At 49.2% G+C, this 27,723-nt stretch overlaps 1 protein-coding gene and 1 long non-coding RNA gene across 3 annotated transcripts; one reads left to right on the forward strand and one right to left on the reverse strand.

Annotated features, from left to right (window-relative positions):
- Window positions 1–3,943: 3,943 nt before the first annotated feature.
- NAT10 (N-acetyltransferase 10) lies at window positions 3,944–21,179 on the forward strand. Its single transcript, XM_032111760.1, has 28 exons — window positions 3,944–4,129; window positions 5,692–5,783; window positions 6,155–6,326; window positions 6,619–6,741; window positions 7,480–7,541; window positions 7,779–7,893; window positions 9,198–9,305; window positions 9,404–9,537; window positions 9,920–10,013; window positions 10,389–10,487; window positions 11,021–11,157; window positions 11,254–11,378; window positions 11,638–11,788; window positions 12,184–12,280; window positions 13,128–13,244; window positions 13,347–13,448; window positions 13,555–13,629; window positions 14,105–14,221; window positions 14,392–14,525; window positions 14,994–15,042; window positions 15,505–15,598; window positions 15,699–15,809; window positions 16,344–16,516; window positions 16,623–16,742; window positions 17,345–17,443; window positions 17,807–17,880; window positions 18,986–19,069; window positions 20,110–21,179. Exons 1-28 carry the CDS (start codon window positions 4,022–4,024, stop codon window positions 20,201–20,203), a joined length of 3,060 nt encoding a protein of 1,019 aa, XP_031967651.1. The 5' UTR covers window positions 3,944–4,021; the 3' UTR covers window positions 20,204–21,179.
- A 1,403-nt stretch (window positions 21,180–22,582) lies between these two features.
- On the reverse strand, window positions 22,583–27,710 carry LOC116445434. 2 transcript variants are annotated; one of them, XR_004240781.1, is made up of 3 exons: window positions 27,347–27,710; window positions 25,943–26,450; window positions 22,583–22,684 (listed from the first exon to the last, which is right to left on the reverse strand). It is a non-coding gene; the product is annotated as an uncharacterized LOC116445434 (long non-coding RNA). The 2 variants fall into 2 exon arrangements; XR_004240780.1 differs by lacking the exons at window positions 25,943–26,450; window positions 27,347–27,710 and adding an exon at window positions 24,418–25,915.
- Window positions 27,711–27,723: the final 13 nt, after the last annotated feature.

Here is a 27,723-nt window from a genome sequence, read left to right on the forward strand (position 1 = left end):
TAAAGTTTTGGGGGGTTGGTTTGGGGTGTTTTTCCAACTTGAATTTATTAATAGAACACTGGGCCTCTTCACTGTGAGACAAGTTAGAAAATGGCCTTTAGAGCAGCTGCTCTGCTGTTCTCTGATGGAGGGAGAGGTGGAACAAGCCCGTGAGAGGTGAGCTGGGAATTTGCACGGAGCCCTTTAATCCCAGCCCTGGTGTAATGAACTGTCCTGAAACATCTGCTGGGGCCACCCTGGGGCACACGGAGCCCTCGCTGCTCTTCTGGCCTGGTCAGGGGAGCGCTAAATTTTTACTCCATAGCTTGCCTCTGAATCCGAGTTCCCTCCAGATCCCAAGCACTCCTGGGTACGTTTCCCTTAAAAAAGGTCCCCTTTTGAGAAAAGACTGTTATCAGAAGTTCATCCTGAAGCAAAGCCGTGGCAGTTTGGGGCTGGCTGCGGTGCCAGGCCCATTCTGGAGGTAGGGATGAGCTGTTTATTCCATGGGGTAGCTGGGGCCTGATCCTGTGGCTGGAAGGAGAGAGGGTGGGACGGGGCTGTGTCTGAGCCTGTCTGAAACCAAACTTCTGCCTTCAGCTTCTTGCTTCCTCTCGGCTGTAATTCAGGGGTTCCTGAGCAAGTAATGGATCAATCACTCGAGTATTTCAGATGTTTGTACATATTGTTCCTGTGTCTGGGAAACCTGGATCCTTCCTAGCCATCCTCCTACTTAAGAACTTGCCCAGAAATCACGAGCTGTTGTCTTACACCTGAGGCCACCCTGGTGCTGAATTTTACTTCTGTGTTTTTGCTGTGTTTTCTAAGAACAGTTTGCCAGTGCAGCTTAGGGATTTTGCTGTGGAGAGAGTTCTAAACTTTGCTTAACCCCTGTTTTCTTCGCCAGATCCTGTCTTTTGTATATAGCAATCTCTGAATCACCACTCAGAGTAGTTGGAAGAGTATTGTCGGCTTCTTGTTACTTAACCAGGCAATGTATCCTGCTGGGACTTAACTCTCAGAGAAACCTTGTGTCCTTAAAATGTGTCTTCTCAAAAGGTCCTGCTGACCTTAAGATTTTAGGCAGGTTGGTTGTGTTACAGGTCCCTGGGAGAAAGGATTGGGCTTCCTTCTTTCTCCCAAATGGCATTTGAGTTGAGAGAAGTTACTGAAGAGGCTCTAAATGTAAATAAATACTGAAAAGATGATGAATGATACTGGAAAAGTGGTTAAAATTCATATGATCAAGAACAAATTGGGCAAAATCTGTGGTCCAGCAGAGCAAGATAAAGAATCAGTTGGAGAATCTTGATATTCCCCTCCTGTTAATGAGTCACATCCTGGAGTATCCAGACCATTCCTCTTGCTCTTGTGAAACTGTTCTTGCTTAAAGTCTGTTGCAGATTGCTGAGCTGGATGCTTGAAGATCCAAGCTGGAGCTGAGGTTTGTCACTGTGTGAAGGAGGCTGGTTTAGTTTCTAGCATCTGGGCACCTGTTCCTCCAGTTTTCCATCTGCACTGGGTACAGATGGGACTAAAAGGTTTCCCATCACTTGAGCTGGCACCAGAGAACTTCCACAGGTGCGGTGGGAAGGTGCAGGTGTCCTTCACTGATGGACCAGAACACGTGAAGAGCAAGCAGGAAATGATCCCAAACAACAAAACTCTCCTGATGAACTTAGAGGACAATTTCCTTATTTAAATCTGGCCTTAAATATATTTATGGTTATTGTCTGGAACTTTGCCAGAAGCTCCAGCATTGTGCAGCTCCCTTTTAAAGGTGTTTTTCTCGAGATGACAGGATTTGTTAAATGCGTCTGGGCGCCCCATTGGTCTCAGACTGATCTTGGCTGTAGCAGTCAGTGGCACAACTTCAGGGAAGGAGCTTTGACAGGGAACTTTGGGAACATTCCCTCATTTTGTCAGTCGTGGAGAGGGCTACTTGCTTAAACTGTAACATGTTTTTGTTGGGCCAGTACGTTTTTCCAGAGGGAAGGAGGTGGGGAAGGTTCTTCAAAGGTGTATCTTTGGTGGGATGTGGCAGAGCGTGATGTGAAACCTAATTTTCTAGACTGTTCATCTAAGGGAAGAGGTGCTATTCTATTCACCACTTCAAGAGGCTTTTGGAATGTAATGGTATTAAAAATCCAGCCTTAATGGAAGGAAGGAAATTTGTTTTCCAAAATCTGCCTCCTCAAAGCCACTTGGAGCAGCACGCAGGAGAACTGCACGAGGAAAACTAGAGCCTAACTTGGCATTTGGTTCTGAATTAAACTGATTGTTTGCTCTTGCTGCAGTTTCCTATCAAAAGCCAGATTCTTTTCCCCTTCCTTTATAACCTTCATGAAAGAATCTGATGGATGCAACTAGCTCGGTTCCAACTCTGCTGGCCCATTTCTACCCAAGAGTACACCTGGAATTTTGGTCTCAAGCTAAATTTTAGGAAATATCCGTTAGACTTTTATTAAATGAAAATGTATTTCCTCTTTTGAAGCTCTTGGATTTTAGAATGAGCTTTAGTAATGCTTCTACCACATGAAATAAGTGTTGAGAATTTTTAGTTTGTTGTCAGGTTTAAATTTTCTGATGGCCTTAAACATACCTGTATATATGTCTTTGCAGTTCTTTAACTCAGCGTTGGAAACAAGTTGGTCCATGGCTTATGTAAACACTTGAAAAATAAATCTATTTAAATGTTTTATGTCCTTCCCTTTCAAGCAAACATTTCATACCTAAAGGGATTGTCTTGCTACACTTGTGTTGCGTTGGTGGTTTTGTCTCAGTGATTGGGTTTACCTGGGTTCACCTAAAAAAAAAACCTGTTCCACAGCCTTTATGATTATTAATTCAGTAGTTTTATCGTATTTTTATTATCTTTTAAAACAACCCCGAACACATCCAGTGGTGTTAAATACATTTTTCCTACGATGTCACTTGGTTTTAGATACTTTGTTGTTTGAATGTTCAAGTTTTAAAAAGAATTGGCAGTATTAAAAGCGAAGAATAAATATATCTATGCAAATAGCTCGGCTCAACTTTGGTGTTGAAAGGTTAGGAGTAGTTTTACTGTCAGTTTGAGAATAAAATTCCGTGTTTCTGAAAACTCGCTGGAATTTCAAGTCAGGTTGAAAAATCGTTTTCCTGTTGCCACTCCACAGTTGTGCAGCTTGGGGTTTTGTATGGAAAACTTTCAAACAGCTGTGGTGGATTTATTAAGCAGCAGAGCTTAAATCTTATAAGCTTTATAACAGTTTTATTGAGGAGCAGGGTTCTTAATATTTCCTGGGGTTTCGTTTCGAATCCTATAAAAATGAACCCTACAGATTTGTTGTTTTCTGTATGTGTTCTGTTTGCTCTCTGCAGACTTGTTTCCTTCGGGAAACTGTCTCCAAATGCCCTTTTTTTAACGTATGTTTGTTTTTGTCGTCTCTCCCCCCAGCAGCAAAGGCCACCCAGACTCAGAGTTCGGCTGGTGTGGAAATGGAATTAATTCTCTTTAGAAAGTCAGAGGCCTGGTCTTTGTGCTCACACGCCTGGGGGGCTGCAGGCAGGATTTCTTTGGAACGAAGCATTTAAAAAATATATCATCAGCCTTTCCATTGCGACTGAAGTTTGGTTCGTCCCCTTTTTACAGCCAAAAGTCACTGAAATAAATAAATAAATATATAAATACATAAACAACAGCTGTGGGAGGTAAGGGCTGCTCTGTGTCTCGCAGGGATTTTGGGAGCCGGCTGGGCACAGGAGTCTTTTCCCATGTGGAAAGCTACCTTCAGTTATTCCGTTTGGAAGTTCAATAGGCACAGAAATGTGCGTTTAGACAGAAATGTGTATTTATAAATAGATGTGCGCGCGTCGCGCAGGCGGACGGCGCGGGCAGCCCCGGGGTCCTCCCACGCTGCGCGGCGCCCGCGCCCGGCCCCACGTGGCTCCCACGTGGTGCAGCGGGAGAAGCGGCGGGGGAGAAGCGGCGGGGGAGAAGCGGCGGGGGAGAAGCGGCGGGGGAGAAGCGGCGGGGGAGAAGCGCCGGGCAGCCGCAGCCATGCAGCGCCGCAAGGTGGACAACCGCATCCGCGTCCTCATCGAGAACGGCGTGGCGGAGCGGCAGCGGAGCCTGTTCGTGGTGGTGGGCGACCGCGGCAAGGACCAGGTAACGCCGTCCCGGAGCGGGTGCGGGGGTGCCTGTGGGTGCTGATACCTGCCCGGGCCTGCCATAATCCCTCGGTCCCGGCTCCTCTCTGCCTCCAGCAGGAATTAAACCCTCACAGCCCCGGGCACAGCAATGGTGCCTGAGCAGGAGGGAACTCGCAGGGACAGAGGGTTTGAAAATGGTGTGTGAGACCTCACCTCAGACATCTCCTGTCTGGGAAGCTCATGAGCATCAAACACAACTCAGCACAGGCTGGGGTTTTTGTGCTTGGTTTGGTTTTTTAAACTGGGGTGAAGGATATTTAATTTCCTGGCCAGCTGGAGTTTTTTTTCCTCTCTGCCCTGAGCTGTGATGGTTTCTCACTCGGAGTGGGCTTGGTGTACGGAGTCGTCTCATAGATGAACCTGCTTGGTGGAGTTGTGTGGAAGAAATTAAGTGCTGAAGTCGTTTCTCTTCAGAGACTCTGGCCTTGTGTTTTTCGACAGTGGGGAGGGGAAGAGCAGCACGGCAAACCCGTGGTGGTTTAGGATAAGTCGGTTCACAGAATCACAGAATTGCTCAGGGTGGAAAAGCCCTCCCGGATCCCTGAGTCCAGCTGTTCCCCCAGCAATGCCAAACCCGCCACTATCCCCTGTCCCCAAGTGCCACGTCTGCATGGCTTTTAAATCCCTCCAGGGATGGCGACTTGACAGCCCTTTCAGGGAAGAAGTTTTGCTTCATATCCACCCTGCCCCTCCCCTGGCCCAGCCTGAGGCCGTTCCCTCTCCTCCTGTCCCTGTTCCCTGGCAGCAGAGTCCGATTTCCCCCCCGGCTGCCCCTCCTGTCAGGGACTTGTGCAGAGCCACAAGGTCCCCCCTGAGCCTCCTTTGCTCCAGGCTGAGCCCCTTTCCAGCTCCCTCAGCCGCTCCTGGGGCTCCAGCCCCTTCCTAACTCCATTCCCTGCCCTGGACACGCTCCAGCCCCTCGATGTCTTCCATGCAGTGAGGGGCCCAAAACTGACCCCAGGATTTAAGGTGTGGCCTCCCCAGAGCTGAGCAGAGGGGAACAAGCACTGCTGCTGCTATTCTGTTCTAACTGCTGTACAGCTGATAATTCCTTTGTCTCCCTAATAAACGAATTATAAAAGAACTTGGAAAAAAATGAGCTATTCAGGTGGCAGTGCAGGAATGTTGGCATTATTTACTGATGGGCTCTGGCAACCCCCCGGCTCTGGTTGTGTTCAGTGTTTTCACTGAAACACGCAGTGGGAAACCCATATTAATGGATTATCCATAAGAGACGAGCCCTAGGAACTGTGAGTAGCCTGGAATAATCAGTGCATGCAGTTGGTAGTTCTGCCAGAGAGGGGAACTAAGGAAGCAGGAGGTAAAATCCAGTGTCTTCAATTTCGTGCAGCCCTGGAGAAGGCACAGACACAGCCTCACTTCGTGTCCAGGGATCCCTCTGTTTTCCACAGCAAAAATGCAGCTGTAAAATTAAGTTTAGAAGAACTTGCTTTTAAACCACTTTGCTTTTGGATGTTCCCTCCTGAGCTGTTTGTGAGTGTTTATGTGCTTTGGCAGGTCGTCATCCTTCACCACATGTTGTCCAAAGCCACGGTGAAGGCCAGGCCCTCTGTGCTGTGGTGCTACAAGAAGGAGCTGGGCTTCAGCAGGTGAGAGATCCCCCGTGGTCCTGCTGCTCTCTGGGGAGCAAACGCTGTAGGTTGAGGGATTTGGGTGTGAGGGGAAGCCAAGTTCGTTCCTGGAGGAGCTGGGGGAAGTTTGCTCTTCCAGGACTGAAATTTGGCTTCCACAATGGGGTTGACACTGGCAAAAAGTACCTCTGGTTTTTTCCTGTAGCTCTAACACTGACTCCGCTGCCCTGGACCAAACTCCCCCTCACCTTTTTAACCCCAAAACTCGGGCCCCTCACCTGTTGAGCCTCAGTCATATTTAGGACTGAGCTCTGACTTCCAGACTCAGCCTGAACATGCTTTTCTCAAACCCTTTCCCAAGAAAACTCCTGTGTGATTTCGCCCTCCAGCCACCGGAAGAAGAGGATGAGGCAGCTCCAGAAGAAGATTAAGAGTGGAACTTTGAACATCAGGGATGATGACCCCTTTGAGCTGTTCATAGCAGCCACAAACATCCGCTACTGCTACTACAATGAAACTCACAAGATCCTTGGGAACACCTTTGGGATGTGTGTCCTCCAGGTGAGGAATCGCTTGGCTCCCAAAAGGGGGCTGCAACAATCAGTTGGAATGCTGCAGGAATAGGGTTTGTTGTTTCTGCCACTTGGGTTCTGGTGGCCTTGCTTATCCCTCACGAGCTGTGTGAGGGTGAGGTGGCCTCGTTGGTAGGAGCTGTGACAGGACATTGGTTAGTGCAAATTTAGGTGTGAGTTAAACTTGGAGGGATGAAGTTTAGAGGCTTCCTGTGCCTTTCAGTAGGAGCCAGCTGCACTGATGGGCTCTGGGCAGCTCTGAAGTTCTGTTTACTCCCCAGGATTTTGAAGCCTTGACTCCAAACCTGTTGGCCAGAACTGTGGAGACAGTGGAAGGTGGTGGAATTGTGGTGATTCTCCTGAGAACTATGAACTCCCTGAAGCAGCTCTATACAATGACCATGGTATGTTCAGCACAGTGTGGCTGTTCTCTACCAGCAGCTGCATTGAGGTGATGCTGAGTGGGTATTTATTGCTTCTATTATGGGCTGTGATCCTCCTTCCATCATCTTTCCTGCTCCTTCATTCATCTGTGACTGGATTTATTATACTCAGGCATTTCTGAAAGGCTGCCAGGAAGGAAGGAATTACAAGGAAGAAACAAGAAACACCTCTCACTCACAAATGGAACTCTGTTCTTTTGTCCCATGACAGTTTTGGAAGGAATTTATTCTGTCTGCCCATGTATCAGCAATTTAAGTTAAAAACATAGAGCCTTTGCAGTGTTTTGTGTATTAGGTGAGGTCAGCTTCACAAAACAATTCACACTGAGTGTGCTTACACCTCAGTCTGGAGTTGTTGCCATTGTTAATAATGCCACTAGGTGAATTAAAGTGATAGAATATTTTTCCTTTGCATCCCTGAGGTGCTTGAAATGTTCTGGCAGAGCTGACCCTTGAGTCAGGCAAGAAATACGTAAGGCTTGCAAAGAAAGCATGGGTGGGGAGGGAACGTTTTTAACAAGGCTTTGGGAGATGTGGGTGTTTCACAACAGAGTCAGAATCCTGTCTGGGATGTGCTGTGGCTGGAAGGGGAGAGACAAGAGTGGGAAGGGAGGTGTGACAGTCCTGTAAATGTCACTGTCACTGCTGCCCCTTCTCCAGACTGACATTTTCTCTCTGTTCCTTTTCTTTCTCTTTCAGGACGTTCACTCTCGGTACAGGACAGAGGCCCACCAGGACGTGGTGGGGAGGTTCAACGAGAGGTGAGTGACTCAGGGTGCCAAGGATCTGGGCTGTCTGCCCAAGGAGAGCACCAGGAGCAGCACTGGGTCTTCCTGACAGGGAAGCATCCCACGGGATTGCATTGGAATAGGCCTTTTCTGAAGGCAAATACCCAGCTGGGGGTAGCTGTAAATACTCACTCCGTGTTTAGAAGAGAGTTCAAATGACCCACCGGGGAGCGGTGCTGGTGTTTTACTGAGTTTTCTCTCCCTGCTCAGGTTCATTCTGTCCCTGGCCTCGTGCAAGAACTGCCTGGTGATTGATGACCAGCTGAATATCCTGCCCATCTCCAGCCACGCTGCAAACATCACTCCTGTCCCCCCCCAGTCCCAGGTCAGTGAGTGATCCCAGCCCTTTTCCCTGGCAGAGATCCCTCTGAGTTGGCCACGGGGTGTTAAAGATTGCAAAAACAGGGAATTTTTTTAATTTCACCTTGATTTATAGCAAATGATGGCATTGCAGAGAGGAAGCAGAATGTTCTGCAGAAATTATGTGGGAGCTGTTTTTTCTTTCTTCATTGGTCTTTATTTTAAGTTTCCTGGCCCATCTCTCTCTGTGCTTGCCCGTATTTATTAATTTTCCTGCACTGCTGCTCAGCCCTGTGAGGTGGAGTTTGATTGTGGTTGTGGAGGGATCTCAAGCTGAGGGACAGATGGGACAAGACAAATAAAAAGACTTTTTTGGCAGTTGGAGGATGGGAGAACACTTTGGAAAGAAGTACATTGCAGGCTCAGGGCTCTGGCAGTTGTTTCAGTTTCTTAGTTACACCTGTCACATTCCAGGAAAAATTCCCTGAGGATAATTCAGACACGTATTTGCACTGTTAGAAATGTTTCCTTTTACCACTTCCACTTGTAGACTGCAGTGAAGTGGAACCAGTTTTAAGCAGAAATCTCAAAGAATTTGAACTGTGCTGTGTGGCCTAAGAAATAACCAACACAGCTTCTGTCAGAGATGGTAAAAACATTCTGATAGGGCCCTGATTTAAAAAAAAAAAAAACAACAAAATAAAACCTCCTTTTAGCATTAGAACAATACTGACAGCAGCACAAGTGCTCCTCTGCTGGCTGGAGAGGCTGGAGCCTTTGGGAACTTTAAGTGGCAAGAAGGAAAATCAGCCTTCATTGCTGAATATAGATTGTGTTTGTGTCCAGGTTTATGGTTTGTGTCCAGGTTTATGGTTTGGCTCAGAAAGGCTTGATATTATTTCAATATTGCTGCTGCAGTTGTTCTTCCCCCTACATGGACACTGCATGTGGCAGGGGTAACAAAGATCATAAAGACTGAAAAATGAGTTAAATTATTCAAAACATTTCCCCAGAATCTGTTTTTCCTATCAGTGCCATTCTCTAATTACTGTTGACTGCAAAATCCTTCCCTCTTTTTTTTCCCCTCCAAGCTTGGGGAAGCCAGGATGGGAGAACCTCTTTGTGACCATTCTCCTGAAGATGCCTGGAAATTTAAGTGTTAAATATTTGTCTGTCCATATAAATGTTCCTGTTTCTAGGGAATATATTTTCCTTGTGGTAACTTTTCCTTCCAGATCCCTTTCTCTGCCCAACCAAAGGTGCCAGAAGACACCACAAGGGTAGAAATGTGCTGAGATGTCCTTGGCTCATCCTGTTGTGTGCTTGCAGGAGGAGAGCCTGCGGCCCCAGGACCTGGAGCTGAGGGAGCTGAAGGAGAGCCTGCAGGACACACAGCCTGTGGGAGTTCTGGTGGATGGCTGCAAAACCCTGGATCAGGTTGGTGTGGTGGCCAAAGCTGAGGTTCTCTGGGCTTGGCAGGTCCCAGTGTGAGAGAAATTGGAACGCTGTTTTCTGGGGTTTTCTCTAATCCTCAGGCAAAAGCAGTTCTAAAATTCATTGAAGCCATTTCTGAGAAGACCCTGAGGAGCACTGTGGCATTAACAGCAGCCAGGGGACGAGGGAAATCTGCTGCTTTGGGGCTGGCCATTGCTGGAGCTGTAGCTTTTGGGTGAGTGACCACCCCCGCCCTCCAATCCCCCAGGCTTTATCTGCATCCCTGAGTTTAAAAAAAACCAAACAAAAACGAGATGGCAGGATCTGAATATATTTGCAATTTCCAGTCTTAAACCCCTCATATTTTTGGTCTTGTGTCTTTTGATTGCTGCATACACTGTTGGTCAAGTTTTTCTTAAAACTCCAAGTAATCACACATAAATTGAGATAAGTGTCTGAAGAAATCTGCTGTGTTTTGGTTATTAGGTAAACAAAATTATTAGGTTATTAGGTAAAATCAACCCCTTCTGTAAAAAACCCATCCTATTTAGTATTTATGTGGTAAAATCGGACAGAAAAACCGTTCAGCTCTTGTTTTGGTTTTTTTTTCTCTGCAGTTACTCCAATATCTTTGTCACATCTCCCAGCCCTGACAACCTCCACACTCTCTTTGAGTTCATATTTAAAGGCTTTGATGCACTGCAGTATCAGGTGAGGGGAGCAGACTCATTTTACAGTACTTTCAAAGCATTCCTGCCTAGGAGGTTTTTCACCTCACCTGGGCTTTTGGCTACAGATATTCGCTACCAGCCTTTTTTACAGTGCTCTGCAAGAAAAGGAATCGTGGGAGAGTTATGTTTCTTTCTCTGTTTTTAAGCAGGGTAAATCAGTTTCTTTGTGAAGCAGATTTTAACATCAGTAGATAATTTCCCAGTTCTCAGGCCTTTGAAGCTTTTACAAGAATTCTTGATTAGAATGTGAAATTACAATGTCTGAGCCTTATTTTGATGATGATGATGATGATGGTAAATTATATTTTTTCTTAGATCTTCGCTTTTCATATTGTTTAAAAATGTTATTTTCCAGGAACACCTGGACTATGAGATTGTTCAGTCCTTGAATCCAGAGTTCAACAAGGCAGTGGTCAGAGTGAATGTGTTCAAGGAGCACAGGCAGACCATCCAGGTAATTGGCATTCTTGCCTTTCCACTCTTTACTCCTGGCTGTTGTTTTTGCCAGTGCTGAACTTGTTCTGGTTTTAAGCAGGTTCATTCTGTGTGGTGTGTAACTGTCCTGGTGGGTTTTGCTGAAAGGCAGACCTTTAGGGAGCAACTTCCTCAAAATACTTTCTCTCTTTCAGGGAATAACTTGTAGACTAAAAAGCTCCCTCGTGGGCTTCTCCCAAAACAAAAGCAAAGGAAGGTGAAAGGAGCACTGCAGGAAGAGCTTTTAGTGATTAGATTTCCTTTATTTTCCTCACCTCTGCAGATGAATTGGTGTGGAATTGTGCTGAACAAGATGAGTGAGCCAGGCCTTGTCAGGGCAGCATAAACCCTCTCCTGACGTTTTGATTTCCACATCCCAGTCTCTGGCTTGGTGTTTGAGGAGAACAGGGACAACAAAGAGCTTTCCAGGGCTCCAGCTTTGTGAATTCTGATGTTTCCCTGATCCCAGGCAGGCTGCTGCTGGCAGTGACAGTGTCCTCTCGTTGCTTGCAGTACATTCACCCTGCTGATTCTGTGAAGCTGGGGCAGGCCGAGCTCGTGGTGATCGATGAAGCTGCTGCCATTCCTCTGCCCCTGGTGAAGAACCTGCTGGGCCCTTACCTGGTGTTCATGGCTTCCACCATCAACGGGTAAGGCTGGGGCAGCCACTCCGTGCTGGAGCTTCCCCAGAGCTCTGGATGGCTGCCTGGTTCCTCGCCTCAGGCGCTGTGTGTCCTGTTTCTCAGGTACGAGGGCACCGGTCGGTCGCTGTCCCTGAAGCTCATCCAGCAGCTCCGCCAGCAGAGTGCCCAGAGCCAGGTGACCCTGACAGCAGAGAACAAATCCACAGCCACTGCCAAGCTCACCTCAGGTACAGCACGTCTGGGGCTGCTGCCGGCCACATCCCATGGCTCTCCCACGCATCCGTGTGCTTTGCAGCCGTGGGGAGGGGGCTGCAGGGGGAAATGGCGGAACTCCTATGTTGGTCCCTCACGAGTGTCAGGTGGAAGGCTTCTAAGAGGTGAAAGTTAGCAACTGACCATTTCCTAATGTGGGAGCCCTTGAGAGCACAGGGATGCTGTGGGATTCTTGTGGCTGGCAGCACTGAGTGTCCTGTGCAACCCTTGCAGCTCGCACTTTGCACGAGGTGTCCCTGCACGAGTCCATCAGGTACGCCCCTGGGGACCCCGTGGAGAAGTGGCTGAATGATCTCCTGTGCTTGGACTGCCTCAACATCACCAGGATCATCTCTGGCTGCCCACTGCCAGACACCTGTGACCTGTATCCTCGCTGAATGTTCCTCAGGCTGGTTGAGGGTTGGTTCTGTGGCTGGTGGGATAAGCTCAGCACACGATCTTTTCCCTAAGACCTCACTCCTGGAGTTAAGCTCTCCTGGCACCGGTGGTGTGTGGTGCCAGGACATCACCAAACTCCAGTTTTGCTGCAGAGACAACCTCAAGGAAGGGTTGCATGAAGGGAATCCCTTGTTGCAGTTATAAAAGGTTTATCCTTACAGATGAAAGCTGCAAACGCTGTCCAACATCATTTATTCCTGTAGATAAAGCTGTGGAGTCTAAGGGGACAAGCCAGCTTGTGGCCCAGATCTTGAAAATAAACCAACAGGAAGCTTTCTCCTGCTTTCCAAGGAGGTTTTTTTCCTTAATCCCTGCGTTTAGGTACTATGTCAATAGGGACACACTCTTTTGTTACCACAGAGCATCAGAAGTTTTCCTGCAGAGGCTGATGGCCCTCTATGTGGCTTCACACTACAAGGTAGGGCTTGTGCTTCTTCCATCCAATTTCATTCCCAATTTCAGTGTGGAATTTTTCGGGGACAGCAGCGCTTGTTGTGACAGCCTGGCTGAGATTTCTGAACAGCTTCTGTTGCTTCTTGCTGTTCCCCTTTCTCTGAGATCTCTGCCTCAGTCCTGGCTGAACATACTGGATTTCCAGATAGTCTGGAATATTTTTGCCTTGAGAAAGTAAAATTCTAAATGAGCCTCCAAGCTTGTCAGGATTTTATCAGTGGTGAACCTCATTTGCAGCTCTCTTTACCGTGTTCTGGTGGCCTCAAGTTCATCAAGAGCAGCACCATTATGATACTGAAAGGAGAAATGATTTATCGCAAGGTTTCAAGACCAGGGGTGATCTGTAGATGTGAGTGGGGAAGTCCAGAAGCACTGAAGTACTGAGCTCTAAAAATCTGAGGCTTAAAAAAAAATTTAAGATCTGGTACTTAAGAGGTAAGGAGCTGTATGAAAATAGGAAGTTCAGGCTCATACATGTTAGAGCACGAGGTTTCCCTCGAGGTGTCTGGTGGTGTGACAGCCACGAGCTGGCCTGGGAGCTCCTCCATCCCTCAGCATTGTACTGGTTCCAAATTCCTTAAAAGCTCTACATGTGGAGAATAGAGGGATTGTTTAGAAATCAGCTGGACTTTGAAGCTCTCCTCACATGGAATAAGCATTTGGGTAACACTCCCAGGCACATCCGTGGGATTCTTGGGATTGTCCTGTGCAGGGCCAGGAGCTGGACTCGGTCCTGATAGGTCCCTTCCAACTCAGGGTATTCTGTGATTCTCTGCATACTTTTTCATCTTTCTGATGTCTTTACCCTCCAGAACTCCCCCAACGACCTCCAGATGCTCTCTGATGCCCCTGCCCATCATCTCTTTTGCCTTTTGCCACCTGTTCCACCCACCCAGAATTCGTTACCAGAAGTCCTGGCTGTTGTTCAGGTAAGAGAATGACTCGAGTGCCAGTTTTGATCCTGCCATAGCTGAGTGGCTGTAGGAGAAAGCATTTTGGTGTGTTCATGGTTTTTCTGCCTTCCCTGGCAGGTGTGCATGGAGGGAGAGATCTCCCGCCAGTCCATCATGAACAGCCTCTCCAGGGGAAAGAAGGCCTCTGGTGATCTTATTCCCTGGACCATTTCAGAGCAGGTGAGTGATTTGGCTGTGCACTCACACCCAGGCTGTATCTCATGCATTTCCTGTTCCCAGAGTGCCCAGCTGTGTCCTTTAAGTCGACTTTTTGTCCCTTGTGCAGTTCCAGGATCCGGACTTCGGGGGCCTGTCCGGCGGGCGCGTCGTTCGCATCGCGGTTCACCCGGATTATCAGGGGGTAAAGTACCTGGGACCCAGCTGTGGTGGTGCCATGAAAATGGCTCTCCAGGCAGAGCTCAGGAATGGGGCACACATTCCAGTTCCTCCAGTTTTTAGCATTTAAAGCTCAGGGCACCAAACCAGTGCTCCCGTGGTTCCTAGGCAGCAACGGCGCATCCCGGGCAGCCGTACACAATCCACATCCAGGGATCTTTACTGTCACACTACCAAGTGTTTGGCATTTCCTGAGCGCCAGAGTTAAGCCCCAAGAATTACTGCACAGCCCTGAGCTACCAGCTGGGCTCCCACCGGGATTTTGGAGACCCTGAGTGTCCTCCTCCATGGAGCTGCCACGTGGCGAGAAAAAGCATTTTTGGAGTGACCCAGTGATGTCTGCACTGCTGATGGTTAATGGGTTTTAAGGGCAGAACGTTGTTGCTCTGTATTAAAAATCAGAGACCTCTTTTTGCTTACAGTGTGTTCCTTCTTCACAGATGGGCTATGGCAGCAGAGCTCTGACTTTGCTGCAGATGTACTATGAAGGCAAATTCCCATGTTTGGAAGAAAAAACGGTTCAAAAGCCAAAAGAAATCACAACTGTGAGCAGCGAGGTATGGTAATTTCTTTTATTTTCTGTCGTGCTAAGCTGTGCAATTTCCCCTGTAAGTCTCCTCTCTGTAAGGAGGAAATAATCAGGTTTGATTTTCATACAGAAGAAGAGCTTTGATTGGCAGCTTTCTATGGGGGTTGCTGCTAACCCAGTCCCACTTTTATTTTCCAGACTGTGGGTTTATTGGAAGAGGTTGTGACACCTCGGAAAGATTTGCCTCCTTTGCTGCTCAAACTGAGTGAGAGACAAGCTGAGAACCTGGACTATCTCGGGGTGTCTTATGGCCTGACACCCAGGTTGCTCAAGTAGGACATGATTCTATTTCCCACTTACATCTTGGCCTTCTTGAACAGATAATGAGCTCTACTTGCCCCATTTTTCCAGGGTGTAGAAGTAAGAACAGCCTGTGATAGGTAGGGAGAGGTTAAATTCCAATTCCTGTGCCCTGTAGAAACTTGAGGTGTTGCTGACTCCAGAGCTGGTGGTGGTTTTCCTGACTGATGTAAATGCCTTTCACAGCACCTGGAAAGTTTGTTCATGTTTTGGCATCACATTCATAATTTTACACTCCCCTGAGCTGGAGCCTCAGTCAGGTGGGTGCTGTTCCTGCTTTCTGTCAGTGTTCATTTGCACTGATTGTTGGGGTGTCTTAGAGACTTGTGCCTGCTCCTCACCAGCTCTCCTTGTACAGCAGATAAATGGCCTTTAACCACAATTTATTACTGTGCAGTCAGCAGCTCCCTAATTCTCAGTGGGTTTCTGCTTTTTCCCAGGTTTTGGAAGCGTGCTGGATTTGTGCCAGTTTATCTGAGGCAGACCCCAGTAAGTACCACACTGTTCCTGAGGGAAAACCCAGCCCTGCTGAAATCTCTGGGCATGTATTCCAGGAGATTCTGTGAGAAGGGATTTGGGGCGGGAAGGTTTGCTGGGGCTGCTTTTAGGGCTTGGTTTATGTCCATTTTTGTTCTTTGGGCCTATAGTTAAGGAGTAGAATTTTAGGGTTGGGAGTGTGGGCCTCCAGGTAATTAGCACATAAAAATTTAGAACAAAAATGCAGCTGTTGAAGGTTATTAATGTGTTTATTGGTAAAATAGCTGAGATTTACCAAATTCTAGAAGTTCATAGGTTTTCCATTAGGTGGAGGTGGTCAGTAGCAGGTGATGCATGTGTTGTGGATTTAGAAGATATTTCCCTTCCTCAGCTGAGCACAGAGTGCAAAAGGTTCATGGGGGTGATGGGAAATGAATCCATCACAGAACCACAGAATTGAATCTTGTTTATCAGAACGACCTGACTGGGGAGCATTCCTGCATCATGCTGAAGATGCTCAATGAAGAGGACTCTGAGCAGGAGCCTTGGCTCACTGCCTTCTGGAAAGGTAACTCTGACCCTGCTGACTCTGCTGACAAGAGCCCTCTGGGCTCCTCATTATTCTAGAGGTCCTCTGGGGTAATTTATTTTGTCCTCTTGCCCTGTAGATTTTAGGAGGCGCTTCCTTTCCCTGCTTTCCTACCAGTTCAGCACCTTCTCTCCCTCCTTGGCGCTGAATATTCTACAGAACAAAAACATCAAACAGCAGCCCCAAGCACGTGAGTACCCTGACTGGGACAGCTGAAAATGCACAACAGGGCACGGCTGGAGCCTGGCACCTGCAATTTGCTGTTTTCTCAAGATGTTCAAGAGAGGAGAGTCCTCTGGGGAGAGCTTGGAATCTGTGTCTTGTGGGGTTTTAGCGTCTGTCTTGGTTAGAGGGTTTTCCTGCTGCAGCGAGGGAGCAAACCTCTTTTACAGCAAAACCAGTGGGAATTGTTAAAGGCTGGCAGTTTCTCAGCTCTCACTGGTTTCAGTCTCTCCAGCATGTTGAGGTGGATAAGCTGGGCTGTTCTGGCAGTTGCCATGTTTTCCATATGGATGTCTGCCTGCCTGAAACAAACTTGGGCTAACCAAGCTGGCAGTGTTACTGCATTCTGAGTTGTGTTGGGAAGAGAACCCATGGGGTGGCAACTGGTCTTTCTCAAACACAGGAAAAAGTACTAAATACCTGAATAAATGTTAAACACTGAGATCCTGGGTAGCTCTGAAGAACGTTCCTGACCTTGCTGCCATGTTATTGTCCCCACCAGCCATCAGCCGTGCTGAACTGGAGTCGGTTTTCATCCCGTATGACCTGAAGAGGCTGGAGATGTACTCCCGCAACATGGTGGACTATCACCTCATCATGGACATGGTTCCCACCATTGCCAGGATGTTCTTCCTCAGCCAGATGGGAGACATGTCCCTCTCTGCTGCACAGTCGGTGTGTACAGACGGAGTGGAGCGAGGATTTGGGAAGACACAGGGAGTGCAGTGGGGAATGTGTGTCTGTGTTTGCTCTGTGACTGGGATACGTGTCTTTTCCTCAGGCCCTTTTCCTAGGGATTGGCCTGCAGCATAAATCTCTGGACCAGCTGGAAAAGGAGCTGGAACTGCCCAGCAGTCAATTGATGGGACTCTTCAACAGGATCATCCGCAAAGTAGTGCAGGTGAGAGCAGCAGGACAGGCCTTGGTCAGGTGGGACCGTAATTCCAATATTAGCAGAAAATAGGGCACTAAGAGAGAGCTGAATCAGAGCTGGGCATCCTTAACACATCCCCAACTACTGACCGTAAACCTCTTTGTAAGGTGGGCAAAATCCCAGCAGGGAAATGTGTGGCAGTGATTTAAATGCCCATGGCAGGGGGTTTGGAGCTGGATGATCATTAAGGTCCCTTCCAACCCAAACCACTTCATGATTTTGTGTAGTGATTTCCCAGATAAGAGGGCTTATCTTACGTTTTTCCATGTTGAATGCCCCGACCAAAATGCTGAGCAGACAACCCATGTTGCCTGAGCCATTGTTCAGGGCACTGGTGGCATCTCAGCTTTTCTTGGAAAACAGGTAAGTTCTTTTCCAGTGTTATCTAGAGGTAGACTTGAAATCCAGTGAAATAACTGGAAAGTTTTGGATCTGGTTGCTGGTTTTCTTTCTCTCTAAGGTTCAGGAGAGCAAAGCTCCTGAAGTCTGGCATTAGGAGCTCATTGTAGAGGTGATAAATGATGTTTAACAAACCAAGTGTTACATGTGCTGGGTTATTTCATTTTCAGCTGTTCAACACAGTCCAGGAAAAAGCTGTGGAGGAGCAGATGGCAGCAACAAAGGACGTCGTGATGGAGCCAACGCTGAAATCTTTAAATGACGATTTGGTAATTACAAACTTTGCTCCTGGTTCCTATGTAAACCCTTCAGGGAGTCCCCTCGAGTGCAGAAACATCTAAAGTCATCCAAATTTTCTTGGATGGAAAGGGTTCCGCACCACATCTGGCTCTGTAAGGGAGTTAAAACCCGGCAGGTTTGCATTTTGTGCACGTGGAGTTGTGCTTTAAGCTGCAGTTTGGGGGTTTGTGTACAGATAACGTGAAAATGCAAGTAGGTAAAAGAGAGAAGCTATTGAGGATCAGCTGGTATTTGTTTTAGGAGTTGTATTTGTGGGAAAAGGCATTTTCCTGCCATTACAAAGTCATTGTTGCCCTCAGGACTTAATGGATCTTGTGCTGTCCTGTTTGCAGGAGGAGGCTGCAAAGGAATTCCAAGAAAAGCACAAGCAAGACGTGATGAAGCTGAAGGAAATGGACCTCACACAGTAAGGATTCACCTGCCTGGGTCTCAGATCCACTTTTTCCCTGGGTGGAATGCTGGATCTTGCTGGGATTTGTGCTCAAGGCTGTAGTTGCAGTAAACCATCAGTAAAAGAGAACTAGTGTGTATTGTCAGCAGTGGGTAAAACATATAAAAAAACCCCAAATCAACACAAAAAGAGCAAACAGCCAGAGCTTTTACTTAAAAGTGTCAGCAGATTTCTCTCTTTCTGGTTCAACAGGAGTTTCAGATGCCACTGATTCTTCTCTCTCCTCTCCCACTTTTTGTCTTATAAACACTGTCCCCTGTGCTTAATGTCCCTGGAAAGTTGTCTGGCTTGGCCCTACATTGATCTTTGTTAAATCTGAGAAAAGGATTAAAAGCATCTTGGAATCTGTGGCTGTCAAGTTTGAAGAAAGGACAAGAATGGGTGTGATTTGAAGTGACTGGCAAGTCAGTCACATAAGGAAAATAAATACAAGCAGAGTGTTTTAAAATGAATTCCATTTTGTAGCACTGATAGTGCTTTTTATCATTTTGGATCATGTTGCCTTGCTTTGTTTTTTCTCTCAGCCAGAAATAGATTTTTGTTCTCCTCCATGAGGAGAGAGAGACAAAAAATTTGTTTTGAACGCTTTTCAATGCAGGTTATAGAAAACTTTGAGGCTTTGTCCATCATTGTTCAGCTCTGTGTGGACAAAGCCTTATCTATTCCAAATCTCCAGGAACTTGAGGTGGAGAGCAGCCATTCCATTTTGCTACACAATTGCTTTGCCTTTTTAACTCGGGGTGTAATTTCCAGGGTGCTTGAACACCCAGACAAGGGCCACATGAGCTTACTTGAGTAGCAATTATTGTCTTCATTTCTCTTTTCAAAAGCAAGCTGCAACTCTTCACTTTTCCCCAGACTGATCTGGAAAAGCCATCCCATGGCCAGCTTGGCCAGCCTGGCTTTGTGTGCGTTTCCTGAACCTGATTTGGTTGGGTGCTGGCACAGTGGCTTGGTTTGCAGAGCAGTGTGTGCCTGACAGTAGAAACACCTTATTTTTCTGGTTTTTCCTTTGTGCTAACAATTTGACTTGACCTTTCCTTCGCCTTTCCCACTCCAGGTACATCATCCGGGGTGATGACGAGGAGTGGAACGAGGTGCTGAGCAAAGCAGGACAGAACGCTTCCGTCGTCAGCTTGAAAAGGTTAAGGAAGTTGAAATATTCCAGAGATCTCTCTGGTCTTCCTGCTGGCTTTGTTAAAATGTTTTGCAAAGGAGTGAAGCCTAAGGGTTCAATGCAGGTTAAGTGAACTCAGTGTCCTGGACAGATCCTCAGCTTTCCTGGAGAAATTGGGGTGTGAGAAGCTGCGAGCTCTGCTGCCCAATGTTGCTGTGTTGCTCTAAGGATAGTCCTCTCTTCATTAACTTGTTTAATTCTCACTTTATTTCTGATGGTCTGATCCTGATCCCACACAGAAGCTGGGACTATTCCTCCCTTGGGAATAGTCCCTGACTGCCCTGTTTGCTTTGGGATCTTACACTGGTTGGGAGCCCCTGGAGAAAATGCAAATTCAGGGAAGAATTCTTTCAAATGTGAACTTGAGCCTGGAAAACGTCTGTGTTCCTGCAATTCCTTCCTTTTCATCCATCATCTTTCTCCTGCCTTGCCCAGCATGGAGTCTTCCCGTATTTTTCCTTGGGGATTTATAGTTGAGACTTCCCTGCTCATTTATTTCCCCTTCCTGGGGTGCCTGACAGCTCAAGTAATTATGTGATCTCTGTTCCACCCTTTCATGGTTTTTTCCATGTGTGCTGGAAGCTGTGAGTTTCCAGAGGCCTTCCAGGAAGGAGAGAGTCTTATCAGTTGCTTATAAAGATCAGAGCTTGGAATTTTGTTGCTTTTGCTCAAGTCAGAATCCAGTGCAGGGACAAAATTGTGTGTTTAAAACTATCAGTGGTAGTTTCTCTTCTAGATACTCTAAATTCCAGATACCCCATTTAGGACAGATAAAGTTTTGAAAAAGGAAGACAAGAGCTAAAAATTAAGATCTCCTGGGTTAGAGAATCTCAGGACAGACACTCTAAAATTTAAGTCAGGCTCTTGTTTGTGCTTTTTCTAGCACCAAGTTTAAATAACCCAAGAAATGGGGTATTTTCTCCCTCACTCCTATTTCACAACAAAAATTTCCCTGCTGGATGGCAAGCCAGTGTATTTCTAACAGCTGTTTTGTTCCTGTTTCCCAGTGAGAAGAAAAGAAAACTAGAAACAGCACGAGGACCCAAGCAACAGAAGAAATTTAAGAAGACTAAAGATCTAAAGCAGAAGAGGAAGAAATGACTTTAAAGCCGATCAATGAACTTGAATTAACAAGTGCTGGGTCTGTACTTAAGAAGTCCTGTTCTCCTCGAAATCAAGAGACTCTTTTGGAGGGAAGAAAAATCCTCAGAGGCGTTTTTCAAGTGTTTGTATTATGGGAAGAGCAGAGTTCAAGTGTTTGTGTGAAGGTTTTTACATGAAGTGTGACTGCAGAGCGTGAGTGAGGGACTGGAATGCACTGGGATGTTATGGTGGTGCTTGAGCAGCTACAGAGTCCCCATTCCAAGAGGGCAGATCAGTCTGTAAAATTCCTGCATCTTAAAGGTTCTGTGGTTTATTAAAAGAGTTTGGACAACAAAGGACAGAAGTGTGACTCTGCCTTAGCACTGCAGCACACCTTGATCTCTGCAGCTGCTGGGTCTGGTGGCCCTTTGGAGCTTGAGGGGGCTTTTATGTACTTTGTGTTTGGGGCTGGCTGATCACTGCCCACTAACTCTGTCTCCCTGCTGTCCTAGAGCTTCGGTGGAAAGTTTTGTGTTCAGGTTGCCAGGAGTCAGCATTATTGTACCCAAACCTGGTTGTGTGATCTCTCTGACCTCAGGGGCCAGTGGAGCAGCCAAGCACTGAATTCCCAGCTCTGCTGGTCCACGGTCCCAGCTTGGCAGTAACTGTGTGCCAGTCTGGAGCTGGGACTTGCTGGGAGTGTGGGTCTGCTGCCTGTGGGACTCCAGAGGCTTCAAACCCAGGGCAAACCTTAGACAGTCCCAATGCCAATCCTGAGTGCCCTGGTGCAGTGCCTTGATATTCTTCTGGCTTTTTGCTGTGGGGGTTTGGAACAGAGACCTCCCTGCAGCTGCTGCACAGCTGTGTTGTATTTACCTGCAGATCTCACAGCTCCTTTTCCTGACAAATCCTAAGGAAACAGTTCCTTACTAGGTGAAGACAGCTTTTCTTCTCTAGAAGGCTGATTGTGATTAAACACAGGTTTTGCACAACACAGCCTGGGCCTGCCTGTGGTTTGTAAGCCACTGTGTGTGGGTTGGTGGCAGTGGCACATTCCTGAGCAGGGACACCTGCAGCTGCAGCCCTCAAAGAGAGGCTGGGATCACCCAGCAGCACTGCCAGGGCTGTGGTGGCCACTGGCCGCCCTGAACCGGCTCCAGAGATCTTGGAAAAGGAGCAGACATGGAAGGCAAAGGAGTGTGAGGCTCTTGAGAGCTGCCCAGGATGTGCTGGGGAGAAAAGGTGAGTGCAAATTCTGTCTGGTTTTGCTGTTACTGTTGAAAATAGTGTTGTGCACCCTGAGATGGTCTGTCCTGTTGTTTATTCCTTAGAGCCTGTTGGAGTGCTGGCCTACATTTGGGAGGAGGCAAGGAGCCTGGAGCTGGGAGGTTTTTCCTGTCAGAAATCCATGGTGGGGATGTTTTCCCTGGCTGTCCCAAGGGGAAGGAACAGCTCTGGAGTGGCTGTATCCCCTGAAAAACCAGTTCAGGACTGTTCATCTGACTCTGCCCCTGACCTGTGGCTTCCAGGGACCCTCCTGGTGTACCAGATCTTCCACTGCTGCTTTTTAAAGAAGGAATTCCAAACACAGTAAGTCAGTCATACAGTCTGAGCTGTGCCAGTGGTGGGGTGTGAGGGGGAGCAAGGGTGGTATTTGAAACATTCCTGACTGGAATTGGGGCTGACCCTGCACTTCAGACACCTCTGAGTGGGCATTGAAGGGCTGGTCCCAGTGCTCCAAGCCCTGTGGTGGAGGTGAGCCAGGGTTTGATTGCAAAAGTCACTGCAGGGAAGAATGACAAGGAGGTTTGTCAGAGTGGTGCTGTCAGACCCCACCTGCCAGTCTGTGCTTTGGGTTGGAGGTTGTTGTGTATTGGCCCTGCAGGGAATGAATGTCCCCTTCCCACCTCAGCCCAGCAGATCCCAAGGGCTCTTCCTGGAATACTTATTCTTTGCTTCCCTTTGGGCTAACTTAATCTGCACCCTTCCATGAGCAATTGCTTGGCTTCTCCTGGAGAAAACCCCACAGCAGAGGCAGTCTGCAAAGGAGCCCAGAGCTGTGCTTGGAGCAGGGAGTGCTGAGAGCTGCGTGTGCCTCTGCTGCCCCAGGCTGGCAATATCCCCATGGCACAGACTGGGCAAATGGGATTAGAGGGAGCACAATCCCTTCCTGGAAGAGGTTTTCTCCTGTGCAGATCAGGCACAGGGCAGGAAGGGAACTTTGGAGATCAGCTGCTTTCCCCCAGAAAGCATCACTCCCACCAGCATGGATGACATGACCTGTGCCCAGCGCTCACCGTGCACCCGGCCAGAATCAAGAGCAAAGGTTGGTTTGGGTGTGAGCACTTGAAATAACTTTGGAAGAGAAGAAATCACCTTTTGCTGCTTCTTTCTTTCTTGCAGATGCTGGGATTGCCTCTGGGCACATGTGCTGAGCTCTCCCTGCAGGGAACTGTCAGGCCTTAACAGCTGTGAGGTTGTGTTCTTCTCAGTGGGGAACTGGAAATCATTATTAATTAATTAATTGCAGAAATGTTTTCTGAACCTTTCCCCTTTCCTGGTAGATCTTCTCTCTCTGCCTCTGAATTTACAGCTGTTCCCTGGTGTCATTGGCCCTGCCTGAATTCCTTGCAGCTCCTCACTGGGAAAACCTGGGATAACTTTGAGGGGACAGAGGAGACATTTTCAGCTGAAAACCTGGGCTGACTGAGAGGGGACACAAGAATTGTTTGTGTAGGAAGATGGGAGGGGATGTCGAGGGGAGCGAGGTGGCATTTTTGAGGGAAAAGCTGAGGTGATGTTTAGGAGAGAGAACATTTTTGGGGCAGAAAAGAGTTAATATTGTACAGGACGGAAAATTTGGGGGGGGTAAAACTTGATGTAACCTGTAGGGGACAGAATGAGTATTTTGGAGCAAAAATGAGGTACTCAGTAGTAGACAAATAAGGAAAATTTTGGAGGCAAAACTTGACAAAATCTCAAGAGTAGAGAATGAACACTTTGAGGGAAAAATGAGGTGATGAGTACTGAGCCTGTGGGGAAAATTTGGGGGCTAAATCTGAGCTAATCTCTAGGGGAGAGCATGAACACACTGAGGTAACATGAGGGAATCAGTTGTGGGCAGGTAGGGAAACTTGTGTAAAAATAACATTAAATAAGCTGTAGAAAGAACATTTTGAGGAAAAATGAGGTACTCAGTAGTAGACAGATGGAAAACTTTGGGGGTAAATCTTGATAGAAGCTACATGGTAGAAAGTAAATAAATATTGAAGGAAGAATGAGGGAATCAGTAGTGGACAGGTAGGGGAATTTTGGGGGGTAAAACTTGAAATAATCTAAAGGTTGAAAATGAATATTTTTAGGTAAAAATGAGGTAATAAGTTGTGGACAGTTAAGGAAAATTTTGGGGGTTAAACTTGAGGTAATCAGTAGTCAACATTAGGTAGAATTTGGGGGGCAAACCCTGAGGTAATTATGTAGGAACAGTAAGGGTTTTTGAGAAAAAATCTGACCTAATTTGTAGGGGGCAGAATGAACATTTTGGGGATAAGACAGACATAACCTGTGTGGTTTTGGTTTTAAAATCTAGTCAGTGTACAGGGGACAAAATAGACATTTTGGTAATAAAATCCGAGTTAATCTGTAGAAGAAAGAACTCCTATTTTGAGGTAAAAATGAGGCAATCAGAATTGGGCAGGTAGGGAAAATCGAGGGGGAAAATGTGAGGTCATCTCTAGGAGAGAGCAGGAGCATCCTGAGGTAAACTGAGGGAATTGCTGTGGACAGGTGGGTAAATCTGGGGGGTAACACTTGAGGGAATCTCCATGGTAGAAAATGAGTATTTGGAGGTAAAAATGAAGTACTCAGCGGTGTAGAGGTACAGAAAATTTTGGGGGTAGAATCTGAGGTGATCTGTAGCAGAGGGAATGCACTTGATGGGGTAAACTGAGGTAATCACTTATGGACAGGTAGGGAAGTTCGGAGGGGTAAAAATTGAAAGCATCTGTAGGGCAAAGAATGAAAATATTGAGGTAGAAATGAGGAAAGAGGTAGTGGACAGGTGGGGAAAGTTTTAGGGGCAAATCTTGTGGTAATCTCCAGAGCAGAGAAAGAATGCTTCCTTGTAAAAAATGAGGAACTCAGAAGGAGACAGATGGGGACATTTTGGGGGTAAAATCTCAGGTCATCTCAAGGAGAGGGAAGGACTATTTGGAGGTCAACTCAGCACTCACTGTGTCCTCCTTCCTTGGCAGCAGCTGGCAGGGAAGGGAGAAGAGGCCTCGGGCTGGAGAGGGGCAGGAGAAAGGCACTGTGGGCAAAGGCACCTCCCTGGCATCCCCAGGGCACCTGTGGGGAACACAGTGGACACTTGGGGAGCAAAGGGAGGTGATGGCATTGTCCCTTTGGGGGATGCTGGCATTTAGATCATTCCATCCATTTGCCCGCTGACATCTCCCAGCCCAGGGGCTTTGGCTGCCAGGGCAGCACAGAGATTGTTCCCTGGGTGGTGCCCAGATTTGGGGTTTGGCTTTGCTAGTTCAGATGAATTCTACCCCAAGCCCTGAATTCCCTGCTGAATTGCCACTGGAATAGCCTCCCAGTGCCTCCTGGAGCATGGATATTCCCATGCAGAGCTGCCTATTTAACACCAGCTGTGTCAGGAACCAGCAGAGCTTCCAGGGAAGCTCAGCAGGGTCAGGACAAGGACAGGTTCATGTTCCATAGAATTTGCTGTTTGTAACCCTCATCCCCCAGCCCCCCCATGTCCCTGGGGACACCTGACAGAGTTCCCTGGAATTCAGCTGCCTGCACCCCCTGAGCCCGGGCTCCAGGTGATATTTTAAAGCAGGAGAAGGCGCTGGCCGGACGCGCTCCCAGCCCCTGCTGAGGCAGCCCCTGTGCCCAAGGGAGGACTTGTCTCCCTGCAGGAGCTGATTTCATTCCAGAGCCTCAGGAGTGGCCTCTGCAAGTTCTTTTCCCTCAGGAAAGGGATGCACATCCCTGCCTTCAGGGCACCTGCAGTGGGAGCCACCTGGGAAAGCTTTCCATCAGTTGTGCAGTTCCAGCTGGCTCCCCAAAAACTCCAAACTCAATCCAAAGAGATTTCTCTGACTCTGACCTTTCATTTGAAGGCATCTCTGAGGGCATTGCTTGGCATTTCATTGCTGTGGGGGAAGCTTGCCTTGGCTTTAACGCTGCTGAGGGATGATGGCCTCAGGCTGGAAGGGAAGGCATTTTGGGTGGCTGGGACATAGCTGGCAGGAGTGTGGGAGGTCAGCACTGGGAATTGCTGTCTGAGCCCCTCTGCAAACAGCCCGTGCTGACATTCCCCAGTGCCAGCTGTTCCTTGGGGCATTTTTGGGGTGTCAGTGGGGTCTGTCAGGGCTGAAGCATCTGCGGGTGCCTGTTCAGAGCAGCCCCTGGCCGAGGGGCCACGGGCAGCCCTTTATCCATGTCCATCCCAGCGCTGCCCGGGCAGCCCAGTGCCCGTTCCCGGGACGTGTGTTTGGCACGCTGCGTGCCACGGGCAGGACACTGCAGGCACAGCTCCTCTCTGCAAATCCAAAGCACAAGAGCTGCTGCTTCCCTTCCTGGGGCTCCCGGCCTTCTCCCTCCCCACGTTCCCTGCCAGCTGGGACACACGGAGGGAGCACCAAGGAACACTCCTGGCAGTGAGCAGGAGTTTCCAAGGGCTCTGGGCCAGAAAAGCTGCCCCAGCCTCAGCAGCCACTGGGATTTTGGGCTGTGAACACTCACCTACAGGAAACGCCCCTCTGCAGGCAGGAGCAGCCCTGACACTCTCCAGAAGAACTTTGGCCATGGACCAAGTGAACCCTCAGGACTTGCCTTGCTCATTTCTCCCTGGAAAGGGACATGGAATGAGCACCTTTACAGCTGTTGGATAAATCCTAGAAAGGACAGGAAATCAGGGTTACAGGAAGAGTTTAGTGCTGTCACACAACTGATCACCTGTGTTGTTCCGTGATCAGGTGCTGGCCATGGCCTCTGCCCTGTGGCTATTGCAGGGGCTGGTGTGTAAAGCAGCATTAGCATAAAAGAAGGAGCTGTATTTGCATAGGAATTACCTTGCTGGCACTTGGCATTCCCACCCCAGGCAGGACATTGCCAGGAGCTGAGATTGGCTTGGTTGGAGCAGTGTACTGAGAATGCCCAGGTGTGGGTTCAATCCCCAGATGAGGCATTCACATAAGGGCTCGACTTGGTGGTCATTGTGTGTCCCTTCCCACTCCGGATCTCCTGTGCTCTGGAAATAAAGAATAAACAGTTTCCACTGGACTTTTAAACCCAGAGGTTTTTGCATTGGAGCGTGCAAACCCCAGAGAAAGCGGGGGGGAGGAAGGATAGTATTAGGTCTCACCCGTCAGGTATCGGATGAGCGGCTCAAGCAGCAGCAAGCCCCGGCGAGGCCCCGGTCCCGCAGCGGGCGCAGTCAGAGCAGGAGCGGCAGCAGCGGCCTCGGCGCCAGCGGCCGGCCCGGAGCGGCTCGTCCCGCTGCAGCCGCGCTCGTTGGGCGGGGCCGCGGCGGGCGGGAGGCCCCCGGGGGAGCGGCCCCGGGGCAGGGGGAGGCGGGCGCTGCTGTGCGCAGGGGGTGCGGCGGCCCCGGCAGCGCCGGGGCTGGGGGAGCTCCGCGTCCCCGCGGGGGCTGCGGGCGGGGCCGGGCCGGGAGCGCCGGCGCTCCGGTTGCGCCAGGGGGCGCCCCACAGGGCGGGCGGCGCTGAGGGAGCGGCGGCCTCGGGGGGTGCCGGGGCCGGCACGGGCGGTCCCCGCGGCCCGCCCGCTTCCAGGCGCGATCCAGCGGCTGCTGCGGGGAAGCGCCGCCCTCCCGGCGGGCCCGGCACCGGCACGGCCCCGGCTCCCCGCGGCCGCAGCGGGAGCGTAGCCGGAGCTCCGGCGGGACCCCGGCCCCGCGCTGGCCGCAGCCGGAGCGGCAGCGCCGGGCTCGGCCCCAGCGCCAATCCCGGAGCGGCTCTTGCCAGCCGCGGCGATCCCGATCCCTAATGCCATCCCCAATCCCACCTCAGTTCTCCGGCCCCGGCAGCCGCACCCCGCCCGCCGAGGAACAAGCGGCTCGGCCCGGGACCCCCAGCAGACACCGACAGGACCCAGCCCCGAATCCCCGGGCCCGGGTCCCGTTCCCACCTCAGCGCCTCGGGCTCGGCGCAGCGCCGGGAGCAGCCCCCGGTGCCGGGCTCCGCACAGCGCCCCGAACGACGGTCCCGCCGCAGCCCGGGATGAGCAGGATGAGCGTTCACCGCACAAAGCGGAGCGGGCGCGGATCCGCCGGCATTTACGGGCGCGGGCGGGGCGGGGCGGGGCCGGCACAGGTGTGGAGGGCGGGGTCCGCACAGGTGCGCGGGGCCCCAGCGCGGCTGCGCGGGGCGGGGCCGAGGGGATTTAAGCCTCGGGAATCGGCGCCGCCGCCATTTGCTCCCTCGGCGCTCGGTGGGAGAGGCTGTGGCCGGGCCGGGCTCTATATCTCTCTGTATTTCTTTTCCTTTATATTTGTCTTTACTTCT

The sequence above is a fragment of the Corvus moneduloides genome, chromosome 6, assembly GCF_009650955.1.
Source record: "Corvus moneduloides isolate bCorMon1 chromosome 6, bCorMon1.pri, whole genome shotgun sequence".
In the NCBI taxonomy this organism is placed as follows: Eukaryota; Metazoa; Chordata; class Aves; order Passeriformes; family Corvidae; genus Corvus; species Corvus moneduloides.

Excerpts from the sequence above, each read along its gene's own strand:
- NAT10 (XM_032111760.1), top strand. The coding sequence starts at position 4,022 with ATGCAGCGCCGCAAGGTGGACAACCGCATCCGCGTCCTCATCGAGAAC. Across the intron at positions 5,784-6,154 it reads AAGGAGCTGGGCTTCAGCAG|CCACCGGAAGAAGAGGATGA; the intron begins GTGAGAGATCCC and ends TTCGCCCTCCAG. Across the intron at positions 13,245-13,346 it reads AAGTCCTGGCTGTTGTTCAG|GTGTGCATGGAGGGAGAGAT; the intron begins GTAAGAGAATGA and ends CTTCCCTGGCAG.